Source organism: Nanorana parkeri, unplaced genomic scaffold (assembly GCF_000935625.1).
Source record: "Nanorana parkeri isolate BGI_ZX_2015 unplaced genomic scaffold, ASM93562v1 scaffold575, whole genome shotgun sequence".
In the NCBI taxonomy this organism is placed as follows: Eukaryota; Metazoa; Chordata; class Amphibia; order Anura; family Dicroglossidae; genus Nanorana; species Nanorana parkeri.
This window is the reverse complement of record NW_017306843.1, coordinates 190,200-207,629: the sequence shown is the minus strand read 5'-3', so window position 1 is coordinate 207,629 and position 17,430 is coordinate 190,200. Positions and strand designations below refer to the sequence as shown.

General features: G+C 40.3%; 1 protein-coding gene across 2 annotated transcripts in view; it reads left to right on the top strand.

The window, feature by feature from the left end:
* The window catches only part of PTBP2 (polypyrimidine tract binding protein 2), a 49,628-nt gene that overhangs the window by 28,388 nt on the left and 3,810 nt on the right, over positions 1 to 17,430 (top strand). For both annotated transcript variants that reach the window (XM_018562380.1, XM_018562381.1), the window contains 7 exons: positions 1,012 to 1,176; positions 1,450 to 1,560; positions 3,267 to 3,462; positions 6,197 to 6,336; positions 13,060 to 13,093; positions 13,548 to 13,640; positions 16,673 to 16,889. In XM_018562380.1, coding sequence (XP_018417882.1) covers positions 1,012 to 1,176; positions 1,450 to 1,560; positions 3,267 to 3,462; positions 6,197 to 6,336; positions 13,060 to 13,093; positions 13,548 to 13,640; positions 16,673 to 16,889 — 956 coding nt within the window. The remainder of the gene's footprint in view (positions 1 to 1,011; positions 1,177 to 1,449; positions 1,561 to 3,266; positions 3,463 to 6,196; positions 6,337 to 13,059; positions 13,094 to 13,547; positions 13,641 to 16,672; positions 16,890 to 17,430) is intronic.

The window sequence follows — 17,430 nt, the reverse complement described above, 5'->3', positions numbered from 1 at the left end:
AAGACATCGCCCTTGTTGATAAAAGGGGGGGGGGGGGGGGTCTGCTAATTTGCCTGCATGCAGTATTTTCATGATATTGTCATTACATGCAATTTCAACTACAGTACATATATTCTGTGCTACTTGTCAATTATCTAAAGCGAACAGAAATGTGCCATGCTGTCTTAGAGGGTGGTTCTTGTTAGTGGCTTCTGCCCTTTGGAGCAGTTATTGAAAGTGGCACAGAAGTGGAATTCTCATAACAACCAGGCTGTGCTGGAAAAGGGAAGCAGACAATTTTCTGTGTGAAATGGCTTTGGTTTGTCTGGATTTCATGAATTAGGCAATTTTAAGGTCACAGTTTAACATACAGGGCAGCTGTCATCTGAACTGCTGTGGATGCCTGAAAGGATCTCAGTGTGAAAATGTGCAGTAATTTAGCCCTGCTTTTTTCAGTATAATTAGTTTAATGTAACCGCGTTGTAATTAAACGGCCAGCCGGCCTTCGTGCGTCCCACTGGTCACTTGTATTGTGGGTGTGTGTGTGCCCCCCCAATCCCGAGCTGTTTTGGCGCGGGACCTGCACGGCGGTTATTGCGATCACATAGGGTGCTTCTTAGCCCCCTATGCGATAGCAATAACGTTAAGTGAAAACATTTTATGGATTTTTTTCTGGTACTTTTTTCATTATGTAGTAAAAAATAACCTCAGTGCTGCTTACATATCATCAAAAGAAAGCTCTATGTGTCCCAAAACAATAGTATATAATTCATTTCAGTACAGTGTTGCATGGCTGAATAATAGTCGAAGTACTGCAGTGCTGAATACCGAAAAATGGCGTGGACAGGAAGGGGGTGTAAACACCTGGTCTTCAAGTGGTTACAGCATGCAGAAAAAAAAATAAACGAATGAGAATTGGATTTTTTTGCTCAATAGAAAAGTTCAACTTTATTTCATTCCAATACCATACTGTTTTACTCTCGACAACTACCATTTTGTAAGCTCTGTGTGTTTTTTTTCGTTCCGTTTCAGCGTGCTCAAGCAGTACTTCAGGCTGTATCTGCAGTTCAGTCTACAAATTCCACTGCAGGAACTACTACAGCAAGTGAGACCACAATGTCCTCAGCACAGAGTCCTGTCCTGAGAATAATTATTGACAACATGTACTACCCTGTCACCCTTGACGTCCTTCACCAGGTAGGTGAAGATGCATCTTAACCACTTGAACTCTTTGGGCATGTCCTGATTGCCCAGCCATGGAAGTGGTCAAACAAAACCTACTGCTGGAGGAGTGAGCTTGTTTCTGTTATTTAGCAGCATGTTAAAGGTGTTTTAGTAAAGGTGGTCTGGGCGGCTGTAGAGCAGCCTGATTACTTTTACAGAACTGACAGTGATACCTATTTGCACTACTCTTTGTTGTGGTTATTAAAAAAACAACCCCGTTTTTTGATGCTCTTGTTTTTGCCTCAGATATTTTCAAAGTTTGGTACTGTGTTGAAGATAATCACTTTCACAAAAAACAATCAATTTCAAGCCCTTCTACAGTATGGAGACCCAGCTAATGCCCAACAAGCAAAACTGGTAAGTACATTTGCAGTAAAATTTTTAAAGTGAACCTGTCCTGGCTTAAAGAATGCCAACGTTGAATCCGGTGTTATTCTTCAATTAGTCCCTGTGGAAGCCCATTGGATGCTAGACTCTTGACTTCCCCAAGAAGTCCCACACCTACCAGTTACCAGCACATCTGCTACCCCCTTAGTGGACAATTAAATTGCAGGGGGCAGGTCTTAACAAAAATAGAACTATGGGAACAACAGTTGTTGGGCAGTGATAGTGATAAAGATGTAAGTGCTAACTAAATAACATTTGGTTGCCACAGCACTGTGTATAATAAAAACTTGCATTTTCTTTTTTATGCATCCATTTGCTTCCGATCCTTTGCAGCTCCTTTGCAGTTTCTTCCTTTTACATGCATGAACTTCAGCAATTGCTGCATGGCATTTCTCTGAAAGAGTTTCCTGATGGTGACAGCGGTGAAGCAAACTTATGTAATGTTTGTTGAAATTACCACATGTAGTCTCTCTCAGAACTTTATATGGCAGAGTGACAACTCAGGAGCACAATTGGGAGACAGGGATAAAGAGTTGTCTTCCTGCAACAGGAAGTAGCCAAACAAGGATCCATATGGCAGAATCAATATGTACAATTTTAATGTAAGCTGACTTTTGATATTGCATTAACATGATTAAGGCATATATGAGATTGTAGTGATTGGGTTTTACATATACTGCACTTCACAGTTGTCTGACCTCTCCTACCATCTTCTGAGTGTCGTGTGTTAAATCTGATAGTTTAATAGGGAGATGTTGTCCTGGACATGTCAAGTGTCAAGATAAGATGAAGCTAAATAATAGGACTATATAAATCCTTCAACAATAAGCCTGCATAGGTATAGTATTTATCAACCAAATTTTTAGATTCCTGCCTAATCCCAGACATTACCAGTTCTTTTCTTGGCTTAAAGTGTATTTCCACTTTCACAGGTCAATTGGTATAACGCCTATTTTCTACATTATTTGTTACATGTTCTCATTCACATAGCATAAGCTGAAAAAAAAAAAAAATGTAAAAATGCTTCTTGCAGTTTAAAGCCCATTTCCACCTTTGCAGAGGTATTTCAAAAAAACATATGCCAGCAATGAAGCCGGTATATGCAGTTGATGGATATGAAAACAGAAACTCAAATTCTTTTGTTGGCTTTCCTGTTCATATTCTCATAGAAATGCCTCTGCTTTGCAATTTCTGTTTTAAGCTCTCTCATTCATTAGTATTCATAGTAGAAAAACATCTAAAAGGTAAGATTTTTTTTATTTTAAAGTTATTTTTCAGCATGCTGTGTGAATAGGAACATAACAAACATATGGAGAGATTTTCTTAAATTTGACTGCAAAAGAGGAAATACACTTTAAAAGTCAAAAACCTGTATACACCCCGGGCTAAGGATTCTAAGGGTTCCTCAGAGATTGGTTTAAAGGCTGTGACGGGTACTTGCAGGTAAAACAAGATGCTTTCATTTTTGTACCGTCACCTTGGGCCTTTTTTAGGCCAGGTCAGGTTCACGTTAACATGGGACATGTAGCGGTATGAGTCAAGTTCCTTTAAATGTAATTGGTTTTTCAAATAAAAAAAAAATTATTGTTCATCCATTTGGTAAGCAAAGGTTTGTTTCTTCTTGAGTACCTTTGTCTAAGTTTTTGCTGTTTGTTTTTTTTTTTGCTCTATAATAGGCACTAGATGGACAAAATATCTACAATGCCTGCTGCACCCTTCGGATTGACTTTTCAAAACTGGTAAACCTTAACGTAAAATATAATAATGACAAAAGTCGGGACTACACCCGTCCAGACCTTCCATCTGGAGATGGACAACCTGCATTAGACCCAGCTATTGCTGCAGCATTTGCAAAGGAAACCTCTCTTCTAGGTATGCATGGGCTTCTTTACAATATCCCACAGCTCTGATGCAAATATGGTTTGTTTTAATTATCAGGTGTTTTATGACTCCTTTTTCCCTCACAGTGTGCTATTCTTTTTAAGGTGCTGCTGGAGCTCTGTCTCGGGTTCCTGCGTTGTTATCCTAATATGGTGGCGATGAGAGCTGTTTATATAAATGGCAAGGATGCGAGCGGCTGTGCATCTGGGCATACTCACATCCGATTACTTTGTGACAGCAAATTCTAAACAGCAGCTCATATTCACTGACTCTTCTGTAAATTGTTTTACCTTGCTGTAACTTTGGCTATACATGCAGCAGTTTTCTAGAAATTTCAGTCACTTTCATCCAGATTTTGACTGCTGGAATGCTTACATAGGCCTAGGCAATGTAACAACATCCCTGTCATAAAAATATGATTGTATAAACTGTTGGTGGTAGGTTGCCTTGATACAATCAGTATTTTGCTGTAGAAAGTAGGTTAAAAGTGCAGTTAGGTACTGGTATGATATAGTACTTGCTATTATGACTGTTTTTCCAGACCTCTATTCCTAAAAGATCTTAGTATCTGTATACCCCTAAAAGTTATCCGTTGATGCGACAATCTGTAGCAGCCATATTAGGGGACTGTTCCATATCCAGAAAATTTAAAGAACACACACTACCACCCACCTTATTTTGAGTAGGTCCTCCTTTTGCCACCAAAACAGCCCGGACCCATCGTGGCATTAATGCCACTAGACCTCTGAAAGTATGCTGTGGTATCTGGCACCAGGCCATCAGTAGCAGATCTTTTAAGTCCTGCAATTTCCACAGATGCTCATTTGGATTAGTTTCTGGAGAATTTGGAGGCTAAGTCAAGACCCCAAACTCATTGTGTTTCAAACCATTTTTGCAGTGTGGCAGGGTGCATTATCCTGCAGAAAAGAGGCCACTGCCATCAAGGAATACAGTTTGCTATAAAGGGGTGTACTTGGTCAGGAACAATGTTTAGGTGTTGAGTGTCAAAGTCCACATAAAAAAACAGGACCCAAGGTTTCCCAGCAGAACATTGCCCAAACCATCGCACAGCCTCCAATGGCTTGCTTTCTTCCCCAAGTGCATCCTGGTACTGGGTAAATGACAGATATGCACACTGCCACACATAATGTAAACAAAAATGTGATTCATCAGACCAGGCCACCTTCTTCCATTGCCCCATGGTACAGTTCTGATGCTCAGGTGCCCAGTTCTGGTGCTCAGGTGCTTTTGGCGGTGGACACTGGTCATGATGGGCACCGACTGGTCTGCAGCTACGCAGCCCCATATGCAACAAACTGCAATGCACTGTGTCAGACATCTTTGAGCTACTGTAGCTATTGCATTGGATCAGATTACATAAGCCAGCTTTCACTCCCCATGTACATTAATGAGCCTTGGATGCATATGACCTTGTTGCTGGTTCACCGGTTTTCCTTCCTTGGACTACTTTTGGTAAGTCCTGACCACCAGGAACATCCCACAAGAGCTGCAGTTTTGGAGTTGCTCTGACCCAGTCATTTAGCCATCACAATTTTGCCCTTGTCAAAGTCGCTCAAAACCTTATGCTTGCCCATTATTTTCTGCTTCCAACACATAAAATTGAGGGATGGATGCAAACATTTAAAACCTAGGAAATGTTGGTTTAATAACAGTAAACTGGATTATTTTAAGGGCCTTTGTTGGTGGTCTTTGGGCTTGTCGATTGCATCAGTTTAACATCACTTTGAGACGTTTCTGAGATCATTCAGAATTTATAATCGGGTGCAAATTTTGCATTCCCCTATATTTTGGTATTTGAAGAAAACAAAAGCCCGTGGACACAGGCCCAAACTATAACCCTCTTGCTTAGTTTTCATTATGATTATTTTGGGGTTTATAAAATATCTGAAGAAAGAACATGATTTAGCAACCATTCAGGTTGTATCAGAAAAGCTTGATGTCAATAATTTATAGTCAATAAGTGTTGGACCCCTTTCACATTGCTGGTCTGGTCTGGTCAGTTTTGAACGCGTACCCGATCGGATGCCCAATGTAAGTCTGTGGGCAATCGTGTGTAAACGGGTGGGTGTCTGTTTACACTCGGTTACCCCTGACTCCGGCCAGGTCCGGAAAAACAAACGGAACAGTGCTCCATTTCACCGGACTGGATCGTGCTTGATCGGGGGTAAACGTGTCTGTTTACATCCGATTCCCCTTAGACAAACATGGGGTCCGGTAATGGCAGTTGTTTCCTCCATTGCACATTTGCTTGTTACATACTTGGGCTTTGTTTCCTTCTTTGTCTAGTGTGACAGATCTATTCTGTGTGTGAAGTCTGGGTCAACTGAACCATTAAGAACCATTTCACTCCCTTTGTGGCCATTTTATCAACAGATGTTAAGCCATTTTAGTAGCGAATTTACCCAGTGGTTAACTCAAATCTCTACATATAATACAATAACAAAAATATTGAATGGCAAGCAATTTGTGATATAAAAATTGCTTTAAGGTAAACACTGCGATAACTAAAAATGTGCTCTCTGAAAATACACTACATTTTCTTTTTAAATTTTTAGTGCAGTAAGAAAAAAAAGGTCTGACTATAAAATCTGTTCTTCCTTTGCACAATGTTTTGGAAAAGTCATTGTGGTTTGGTTTTTTTCTGTTTGTTTTTTTGTTTGTTTTTAATTTCCCTTTTAATGTATTTTTTGTTTTCTTTTTGCAGCTGTTCCTGGTGCATTAAGTCCTTTGGGGATACCAAATGCTGCAGCTGCTGCGGCTGCTGCCGCTGCAAGCCGTGTTGGTATGCACGGTGTTCCAACGAGTGCAAATACTGTTCTTCTTGTTAGCAATCTGAATGAAGAGGTCAGTGAAGCAAATCTGTCTTAACACAAACGACATACATTACTCATAGACACTTTTTTTTATCCTCCCCTATCTTTTTTTTCAAGAAATCTCTTCAACTTTTTGTTTTGAAATAATTTAACAGTTCTAATCTGTTAACCACAGAATGTGTGGAGAGAAAATGAAAACTATGTAACAAGCTTGAATTTCTTAAATTTGAATCTGGTTGGTCCGATCACCTTTATTGTATACAGATGGTGGTGGTCATTGCAGTGATTGGTTTTTATATATTTATATATATTCGAGGCACTGTAGGTAAATATTGTCGGGATCCACCCCGCTGCCTAATTGACAGCTGTCAACAGAGGCACAGCCAGCTGTGCCCGCTCCCTCCCCGTCTGTCCCTCCAGTCAGCGCTGGCGGCAAAGAGAGGGGGCGAGGGAATCCCTGCGGGGAGTGGTGACTGACCGTCACCCTTTTTGCAGGGAGAAAATTGTGAACTGAGTGATCAGCGGTTTGTGATCAATCAGTTCTCGATCAGTAGTGCTGACATGACATCTGCAATGTCACAAGTCGGCTCTAACTATGGGGATGAGTGTGTTTCACTCTGCCCATAATACTTCTTTAACTCAGACTTTTGTGCCTTCACGACACAAGTGATTTCACTAGTAGGGATTTAATTGATTGATTTTTTTTTTTGGACAACACCACAGTGCTTGGGCATAGTGTAACAGTCTGTTTTCTCTCTCTGCCCCTTGGTACTATTGGGCAGATTTTATGACTAAGTGGTTGTTTTTGAAGCACTGCTTTGTCAGGGGAATTCGCAGCAAATGCCATTTGGGAGACGTTTATCAATTCGCAGCAGTTAATTGATTTTTACATTTCCCCTATTTTTTGCTTTGAAGTAACATTGCAACAGAATAAAGCTTACCTCTTACCACTTCTTCATTGTGCGTCGGTTTAAAGTGCTGCCCAGAATTACAGGGCAGGGGTTACAAATGCACACAAACCGTTGCATAGATTTCGCAATATGTGTAGGTAATTTTTAGGGCTGCAACAACTAATCGATAATGAGAATCGTTGTCAACTATTTATTATCGATTAGTTGATTCCCAAACGCTTGCCTGCCTGCCTATCATTCCCTGGCTGACGCTATTCAAGCCATGTGTGCTTAAAAAGTCCTTTGAAGTTGAAAGGTTACACTAGGGGACAATAGACACCTAATGTTACCTTAAAGGGAACCAGTCTCCTCCAGTGTGCTATCACACAGGGACTTTTGACCCTCCCCCATGTGATGGCAATGAAGTAAAAAAAAAATAAAGGTAAATAAAAAAAATAAATGTAAAATCCCCCGTGAATGTGTGCATACGAACGGAATCGCAAGTCGGGTGCACCTACTTTCGAAAATGATGCTTGCACTACACGTCCAGTATTGCCAGGTTTTGCGACAGCAATAATTCTATTGTATTTGCTTGGAGTTTTTTCCAATTCAGGTTATTTTAATTCCATGAAACTAATTAAAATGTCTAAAATAATACATACAATTATTTAAAAAAAATTATAAAAAGTGGGGAAAAAAGAAATTCAAACTGAACACCCTCCTTGGTTCGTGTCTTCCATACTGCTTCTGTCATTGCATAAATTAGCAGCTCCATACAGCCCTTCAGGTCTTCTGAAGCAACGGGTTCTACTCCAACCTGTTGAGTTCCTAAACCAAAAAGAAGCTTCCACTCTATTTTGGATCTCAAGGCCCTAAATGTCTGTCATAGTCTAAATCTAGCAGGGAGACTTGAAAGACGCACATTTGCATGTCCCTATTTTTCCAGAACTTTGCTATTGGTCATCAGCCCTTCAGTTTGTGACCATGCCATTGGGTCTAGCTTTGGTGTTCACCAAGGTACTGGCCCCTGTACTAGCATTGGGGAGCTCTAAGAGTGTCCTCATTGTGGGATATCTGGAAGACCTGTTAACGGAGCAGTTACCACAGGTTCTGGCCAACAATGTAGCTCTAAGTGTCCAAATTTGAACTTTCAGAAGAAGGTTTACATCAGAGTTTTTCATCCTCACGGGAATCTTCAAATTCTCCTCTCTTTGACTTGTACTCTTTAGTCTAGGATTTACCCAATCCTTTGCTTCTACAGACGTTTCTGAGATCATTCAGAATTTATAATCGGGTGCAAATTTTGCATTCCCCTATATTTTGGTATTTGAAGAAAACAAAAGCCCGTGGACACAGGCCCAAACTATAACCCTCTTGCTTAGTTTTCATTATGATTATTTTGGGGTTTATAAAATATCTGAAGAAAGAACATGATTTAGCAACCATTCAGGTTGTATCAGAAAAGCTTGATGTCAATAATTTATAGTCAATAAGTGTTGGACCCCTTTCACATTGCTGGTCTGGTCTGGTCAGTTTTGAACGCGTACCCGATCGGATGCCCAATGTAAGTCTGTGGGCAATCGTGTGTAAACGGGTGGGTGTCTGTTTACACTCGGTTACCCCTGACTCCGGCCAGGTCCGGAAAAACAAACGGAACAGTGCTCCATTTCACCGGACTGGATCGTGCTTGATCGGGGGTAAACGTGTCTGTTTACATCCGATTCCCCTTAGACAAACATGGGGTCCGGTAATGGCAGTTGTTTCCTCCATTGCACATTTGCTTGTTACATACTTGGGCTTTGTTTCCTTCTTTGTCTAGTGTGACAGATCTATTCTGTGTGTGAAGTCTGGGTCAACTGAACCATTAAGAACCATTTCACTCCCTTTGTGGCCATTTACCCAGTGGCTAACTCAAATCTCTACATATAATACAATAACAAAAATATTGAATGGCAAGCAATTTGTGATATAAAAATTGCTTTAAGGTAAACACTGCGATAACTAAAAATGTGCTCTCTGAAAATACACTACATTTTCTTTTAAATTTTTAGTGCAGTAAGAAAAAAAAGGTCTGACTATAAAATCTGTTCTTCCTTTGGACAATGTTTTGGAAAAGTCATTGTGGTTTGTTTTTTTTCTGTTTGTTTTTTTGAATGATCTCAGAAACGTCTGTAGAAGCAAAGGATTGGGTAAATCCTAGACTAAAGAGTACAAGTCAAAGAGAGGAGAATTTGAAGATTCCCGTGAGGATGAAAAACTCTGATGTGAACCTTCTTCTGAAAGTTCAAATTTGGACACTTAGAGCTACATTGTTGGCCAGAACCTGTGCTAACTGCTCCGTTAACAGGTCTTCCAGATATCCCACAATGGTAGATTTGAACACTGTCCTAACAAAGGGATAAATCTTTTGAGGCATTGTGGGTTTATAAAAGGAAACTTAGTCTGATACTTTAGTTTCACTTTCAAACTCCTCAAAGTAGCATTGGATCTGCACAAAGGCCTAAACCAAAGAAACCGCTAAAAGGTAAGAAATATATTTAAAAAAACAAATATTGGAATGCCTTGTGAGTGGGAACACATAAGAAACAGCGGGGCTTTCTCAAAATTGAGTGCAAAAGTGGAACTACACTGAACAAACTGGACAGGTTTGTCTCCATGTACAGGGATCTCCTGGCAGCGGTGGCTCAGTGGGATCAGTACAGCCTGAACTATACCTTGTCTGCTCTGCAGGGTCAAGATGGAGGGCATTTCTGTGATCTTCATAGGGCTGGCCCAGGTGGATGTGATACTCCAACCAGATCATACTCCTTGCAGATGATCCATTGACACTTCCAGATCATCAGGGACTGGTTTTCTGTCCTGCTTTACGGCTGCAGGCTTTGACAGCATTTGTCTTACGAGCACGCAACAAACCTGTCTTACGAGCGGCATTTGTCTTACGAGCACGCAACAAACCCGTCAAATCATACGATTTTCGGCTGGTTTTCCAACATGCTCGTAAGACAAAAGACGTGTGACCGTACAGTAGAAACGGTCGCACGACTTCCATACACCTGCCGATTATCGTACGATCGCGGGATTTCCCGCGATTATCGTACGGTAATCGGCAGGTGTATGGCCACCTTTACAATGCTAGAAAGTCTACTTTTCTCAAGGTCTGTCCTGACACATAGAAAGCATACTTCACTTGATGAGATGGAATAGACTTTTGCACAGGATATTCTGCGTGAGATTAATATTGTCTTTTCTGGAAATGGGTCCGGGTCAACATTTGGCCTCCCAATACCATCATGGGTCTGATTTCGGCACTTGCAATCTTGTTCCAGAGACTGCTAGTCTCTCATTCTTTAAGACCTTTGTGCAGGGTGTTTATGGGACTTCACCAACGCACTCCCCCTGTGAGTCTGTGGGATCTGAATTTGGTTCTCTCTGCACTTCGGAAACTGTAATTTTAAACCTGTGAGGCATATTCCACTTTCCACGCTCTCCCACAAGGTTGCATTCCCTTTTTTATCAACTCTGCAAGGTGAGTGTCTGAAATGACAGCTTTATCCTGTAAAAGCCCTTTTTAATTTTACACAAGGGCAGGGTGGAGTTGAGGCCTAGAACTTCCTTCCTACCTAAGGTAGTTTTGACCTTTAACCTTAACCAGGACATCACCTCCGCCTGGCTCCAGTTCATCCGAAGGAGATCTCCCTCAATTGCCTGCATGCTGTGTCTGTGTTTACCCTTTAGCTGGACTGCTTTTTATTGTCCCAACAGTCTCATATGTGTCCCTCTGTGAATGCTAAAATGGGATTTTTGTATTTACCATAAAATCTAACTTGTAGTTCATTGAGGAACACAGATCTGTCTATTGCCATGCTCTTGGTACTGCTTTTCCACAAAACTAAGGCATGCTGAATGTAGAAGGGGTTATATCGGACTGGCATGGTTTCAGTTTCTAAATTTTCCTTTAGGCAGCAGCATAACCCAACAGTCTGAATTTATGTGTCTCTCAAATAACTATTAAAATAAATGGATTTTATGGTAAGTACAAAACTCCTTTTTTTATTTTACCTAGAAATGCACACAAATTACCGGTATAATTACAAAATGACAGCTTCACTAACTACACTGATTTAATTCTTGCCAAGAATTGAGTCCCATTTGCTAACTGCCTCCTTTGCCTGCACAAGGTTTTGGACCCTTGGAAGTATATAGAAAATCTTTTACACCCAGCTCTCTGGTGGGTGCACTGAGATAAGTTGTACACACTACACTCGCTATCTCTACTGACTTGCATGTATTTCAGTTAACTTTAAGGTTTAGGCCATTTACTGCAATACATTTCACTCCATCTGTAAAGTTTTTTATTATTGTGCATAGCTGTACTGGTCATCATTACGTTCTGTGTCACGTTTTTAATTTTTCTTTGTTTAATTGGCAGTTTTGTTTCATACTCCATTTTTGCTTTTGTATTTTATTTATACAAATCTCTATTTGTATCAACTACTCTAATACATTTTTCTTTCAAGGTCCTACCAAAGATTTTGATGAAGCTCTCTTCCTGTCTTAGTAATCTCTTATTCTTTGCAGTAACTGGGCATTCTCTAACCTTCTCTAATGCTGTATCTTTCCTCTGATACCTGTCTTTCCTATCCCTAAACTGCCATTTACTCTCTTCCTTCATTTCTGTTTGGGTGCTGTGTACTCTGGTATTAAATGTGGAAAGTTTGATTGCCAGGATATCTTGATGGCTATTTTTTTTTTTGTAATTTTATTTTTGTTAAATTTCTTTCCTTCTAGACTGAAGGCAGGCAAACTGGTTTTCTGACTAGATACCCCTGACAGTTGAGAGTGTTCTTACCACAATACAATATTAGGCATAGCACATAAAGCTTCTAAGAAATATAGATTTCCCTCTAGCAACCACTTAGCATACCTATTTCATTTTTTATCCTGCGCTAGCAAAAGAGAAAAAGTGACTAGTTGTCAGTAGCTGCTCTTAATCAGAAATTGCATACGAAAGGCCTTTTGCTTGTGCGAGGCCTAGGTGACAACTGTTAAGGGTACACAGTTATTGTTTCATTGATCAGCATTATGGTGTAGAACATTATGCTGACTGGTATGTTTTTACCTGTAGAAACACATTTTTCTGCCTCCAGTCCAGAATCCGCAGTCCATATCTGTGCTGAATATGGTAATCATTGGTCATGTGTTAGTCTTTACCACCTGCATGTTTGAATGATTCGCTAGCCATCCATGTGAGATTTCCTTAACATTTCAAAGTTTAAGTGTGCTACATGCACTCAAATATAAAACTTACACTGTTTCTACTCCGTTCCCTCCCTGTGTCAAAACAAATGACTACTATGTATTCAGATGAATGTGTTTTCCCATACTTGTCTTGGATGACTACATTTTAGTTCTTCTTGTACAATACATAAGCCAACCATTTTTTCTGACCAAACTCCTGCATTTCCTTTGTACTGACCTTTATTTTATTTTCTCCCCACTTCTTTTTTTTATTTTGTTCTGCATCATCTCCTACCCTACCCCCTTACTCCTTTACATCCTTATCCCCCCTGTGTGTGATGTTCTTCCTGTTCCTCAATGTCTTCCAAACACTGCTGTCAAACCTCTTCCCATATCCTGTGTCTGTTTTCACCCTCCCCCTCAAACCCTATGTTCATGCTTCTTTGCTTGAACAATATGTTCCTCGGACCAACTTGCCCCAATTAACTGCCTTGAACCATGATCCATGACCACCTTCACCATTCTACGGGAACCACCCTTCGTTATGGATGATCTGTTCATCTCCGCTCTTCCTCGACTCTTCTCTCTTCTTGTCTTACGCTGCTTGCTCTTCTCTCCTTCTAAAGATGGTTTCGCCCCAAAGTCTGTTTACCCTCTTCGGTATGTTATTGTTAGCACTATACTTTTATTATTAATTTCATTTTTATTTCACTTTTTTTTTATAGTTAGCACTTTAGCATAAAATTTGAATAGTATTTTTTTCTTTTTATTTTCTGCTTTTTTTTTTCTTATTTCCTCTTTTTATTTTTTTGTTTTATTTTCTTCTCACCATAGACGCATTATTTTAATGCATGTGAATTTATTTTGCATGGTCTTTAATTTTGTTGTCATTCACATAGCTATGAGGGTATATAAAATATATTCTTATCCAAAATTCACTGTTCAAGACTTGATCTGCTTTTCATTCTTGTGAATGTCAGGACTGGTTGAATGATACTTTTGGTGTCTGGTTGTCTCAAATGATCTTAATGTAGTTCATTAGACCTCAGTTTACGTGTTTTTTTTGTTTGTTTTTTTGTTTTTGCATTTACTTTTCTGTCAATCTGATGTAAAGGTGTTTATGGGGATGTGCAGCGTGTGAAGATTCTGTACAATAAGAAAGACAGTGCGCTTATACAGATGGCTGATGGAAACCAGTCCCAGCTAGGTAAGAGAGGTTTTGTTGTATTTTCTTTGTGTGTTATATTGCTGGCCTTTTCCGTAAAGGTTTAAACGACTAAGCAGTGAAGGTTTCGACTAAGCACTGAAGGTTTACACTGCTCAATCCTTCGTCGGGATTCTAAAGTGACACTAAACTGAGGAGTTAAATCTTAAAAATGCATTCAAGTATCTTAAATATTTTGTACCTTATTTGTGTATCACTCGGCTGTAGATCCTCCAATCATCTCTGAATTGGTGCTGACACTGTCCTTATTTCTGGAGGGGGGATATTTTTTTTCCGTGTGTAAAGAAGCCACTGCTCCAAGCTTGCTCATCTGATGGACTATAATCTCAATACAAATTTGTACACTAAATGTTAGATTATAGTGCATCACAGGAGTGAGCTTGGAGTGGTGGCTACTTTGCAACACATGCTATGGGGAACAAACTCAGACATGATTTGAGAATCTACAGCTATGTGATGCACAAATAATGTACAGTTTTAATAGTTAAGGTGCTTCAGTGTTTTTTTAAGATTTACTCCTGAGTTTAGTGTCACTTTTAAGTCTGTACTGCTTTGTCAGAAAGAGCTTAATATAGCATCCTATTAGATGTATATGAAACCAGAATGCCTTTTAGAAGTAGGCTGTGCTGGAAGTTTTTTATTTGCTTATAGAAATGTGAAGAATCTACTCAGAGGTCCCATCCACTTAAAACCTGTGGGTACTGGTCCAAAGGGGTTTAGATTTGTTCATAAGCATGGTATTTTCCACAAAATTTGTTTTGTAGCTGTGTATCGGGATTGTAGACTGAAAGCATTAGACTGAAATAGAAAAAGAGATTGCGGAGGACAGAGTCCTAAAGCTCTTTTTCTGCAGCCCCAGCACTAAATGAACAAGCCTCTATACTGAATGTTCCTGTTCATTCATACATTGTGGATATAGTATGAGATACTATGTCCGCAATTGTGAATGAACAGGAATTGCTGAAGATCACTTCCCATTCATTCATAACTGGTACATAGTAACTCACACTATGTCCAGTTTTTTACAAATATTCAGCTGATTGCTGAATGTTTATACTCAGCTTTCCATGCTGAATCTTTCCATGCCGGCCTCTTTTTAACGATCACACTGCTTTCCATCCTAACGCAGGGGGAGAGTTTCGCCTCCTGCAACGCTGTCAGCGATCTCTTCCCCCACCACTTGGCATCCTGAAACCTTCAGGAGGTTTGGACACTGGCAAACATATAACTGTTAACCAGCCCAGGATAACCCCTACTACTACCAGCATGCCTCAAATTTTTTTTACTAGTGTTCTAGAAGGATGGATATTTTTTTCTTAGCTCTGCTGTGTAAAAGGCTAACCTATTTTTGCTAGCACTTTAGACTCTTCTCTACATCACTGCTAAACTTTTCTTCAATTGTAGCAATCCTTAGACTTGTTTCTGGAGTGTCACGTCTGCATGCTACTGGATGTTGTAGTCTGAAAGTGATCTTCGGGCCCTGGGTTTCCCATGGGGCCCTTTCCAAAATACTTTCTGGTAAAACTTAGTTGCTGAGCATTTTTCATGTCCAGAGCTTATGGCATTGCCTCAGCGTTTGCCCAGTCTCTGAAGTCTCACTTGAGTAGACATGTCAGGCCCAATATCAGCCTGTACTGGGTAACCCCAGCTCACTCTCTACAACAGCTCCTGGCTGCTTGCAGCGCACCTACTGATGGTGTCGACATCTGCAGCCTGGAATCATGTTGTCCCCGGCTCCTAGAGTCTATGCCTTCTTCTGAGTCCTCCTTAGCTCTGTTGGGTGTGGCTGGAACCTCTACCCTCTTGGCTGAAGTTTTTACTACAGTTATGCAAGACTTTTTTTCACTCCAGACCTTTACAACACAACAATCTGTCATGGGACAAATCAATCAGGCCCCTAAGCAAGCTGATTCGTTCGATGCGGAGGACCAGGTTGTGCCTAGCTTTGTGGCACAGGAATCCAGCTCTATAGTCTGAAAAGTCCTTCCTCCCTGTCTTTTTGAGAATCTTCACAATGGTTGCCAGCCTGGGCACCTTGTTGATGCAGGGAACTTGGTCATAGTTGGAGTCTTGTCGCCTATCCTGGATCCCTGGGGCAATGTGCCTGTTTCTGCAGTGTTGGCCTATGCTACTGAAAAGTCAGTCAGTGTACTGGCAGTGGCACATACATCAATTGTCAGGAAACAGCCAAAAGTCTTGCTGCTGCAAGAAAAGTAGATCAGATCTTGTCCAGGCTTAACTTCATGTTGCAGCCTTGTCCTTGGCATACATCCCAGGTGTAGACAATTGGCAGACAGACTTCCTCAGCCAGGAGCACCTAGATTTGGGGGAATAGTCCCTACACCCAGAGCTATACGAAGACCAGTGTCGCAGGTGGGGTACTCCATATGTGGGCCTCCAGGTTCACACCACGCATACACACAGAGGAGTTAATTAATTGTGACACCGAAGAAATGCTCACAATGTACACTTGTAAGCTGATCCGTGAGTGTACATCTCACTCGGAAGAAAACTGTGTTAGAGGGTAAGGCAGAAGCTTTTATCGCATAAAATAAATAGTCTCTTTCGCATTAAAAGTCGGTAAGCTGCTGTAAGACCGTGTTACAGATGTTCCCCAATAGATGAGCATTCTCACTAGATTAGTTGTGGTTATTTAGTAGTATTATTGGAGGTTTGGATTTTTAGCAGCTTGCATTAAAGCACAAATTAACTTTGTGTTTATAACACTCACTAATTTAATTAGTCATTGTTTTGTTCTGTTTTTGCAACGTAAAATCCAAATCGTTGTAATTACGTTTCCCCAGGATAATACTTGTTTACTTATACTGGATGACACACTTCCAGATTGTAATTGGATTAATAACCGTTTTTAAATTACATTTAGTCTTATGTGAAATTAGGAAGTAATTTAGTAAGTAAATAGGTTGAAAAATATGCATAGCTTGGGATGGATGCAATTTATAACCCAAATTTTGTATGTTACAAATGTATTTAGTATGCATGTTGTTTTGCAGCCATGAGCCACCTCAATGGCCAGAAAATGTATGGGAAAATTATCAGGGTTACACTGTCCAAACATCAAACAGTCCAGCTACCTCGGGAAGGGCTTGATGATCAAGGGCTAACAAAAGACTTTGCCAACTCCCCTCTACATCGTTTCAAGAAGCCTGGCTCTAAAAACTTCCAGAATATATTCCCACCTTCAGCAACTCTTCACTTGTCTAACATTCCGTGAGTAGTGCCACTTTTCTATTGCTGCAATCGCCCGAGAAAACATGGTTCTTTTTATGTAAAGCACTTAGCAATTGATATGTAAACATTTCAAGGAAGAAAATAAATGTAATTCATGAATTTGGGCTGACACTGTCCTTTCTTCTAGAAGCTGGCTACTTTGTTTCCCATGGTCCCTGTGTGTAATGCAAGGTAGCCACCGCTCCAACCTCACTCTCATGATGGACTACAATCTCAATACAAATTAGTACTGAACTAACCATGAGATTGTAGTCCATCATGGGAGTGAGTTTGAAGCGATGGCTGCTTTACAACACACACATGGACCATGGGGAACAAAAGTAGCCACCCTCCAGAAGGAAGGACAGTATCAGCAGCAATGCAGAGAAGATTTGAGGATCCACAGCTGAGTGATAAAAAAAATAAGATACATTTTTGTTAATAGTACTTGATGTTTAAGTTATAACTCCTGAGTTTAGTGTCCCTTGAGATTTCAAGGTTCTGAACACATTAGAACCTGTGTGTGTGTGATATATATATA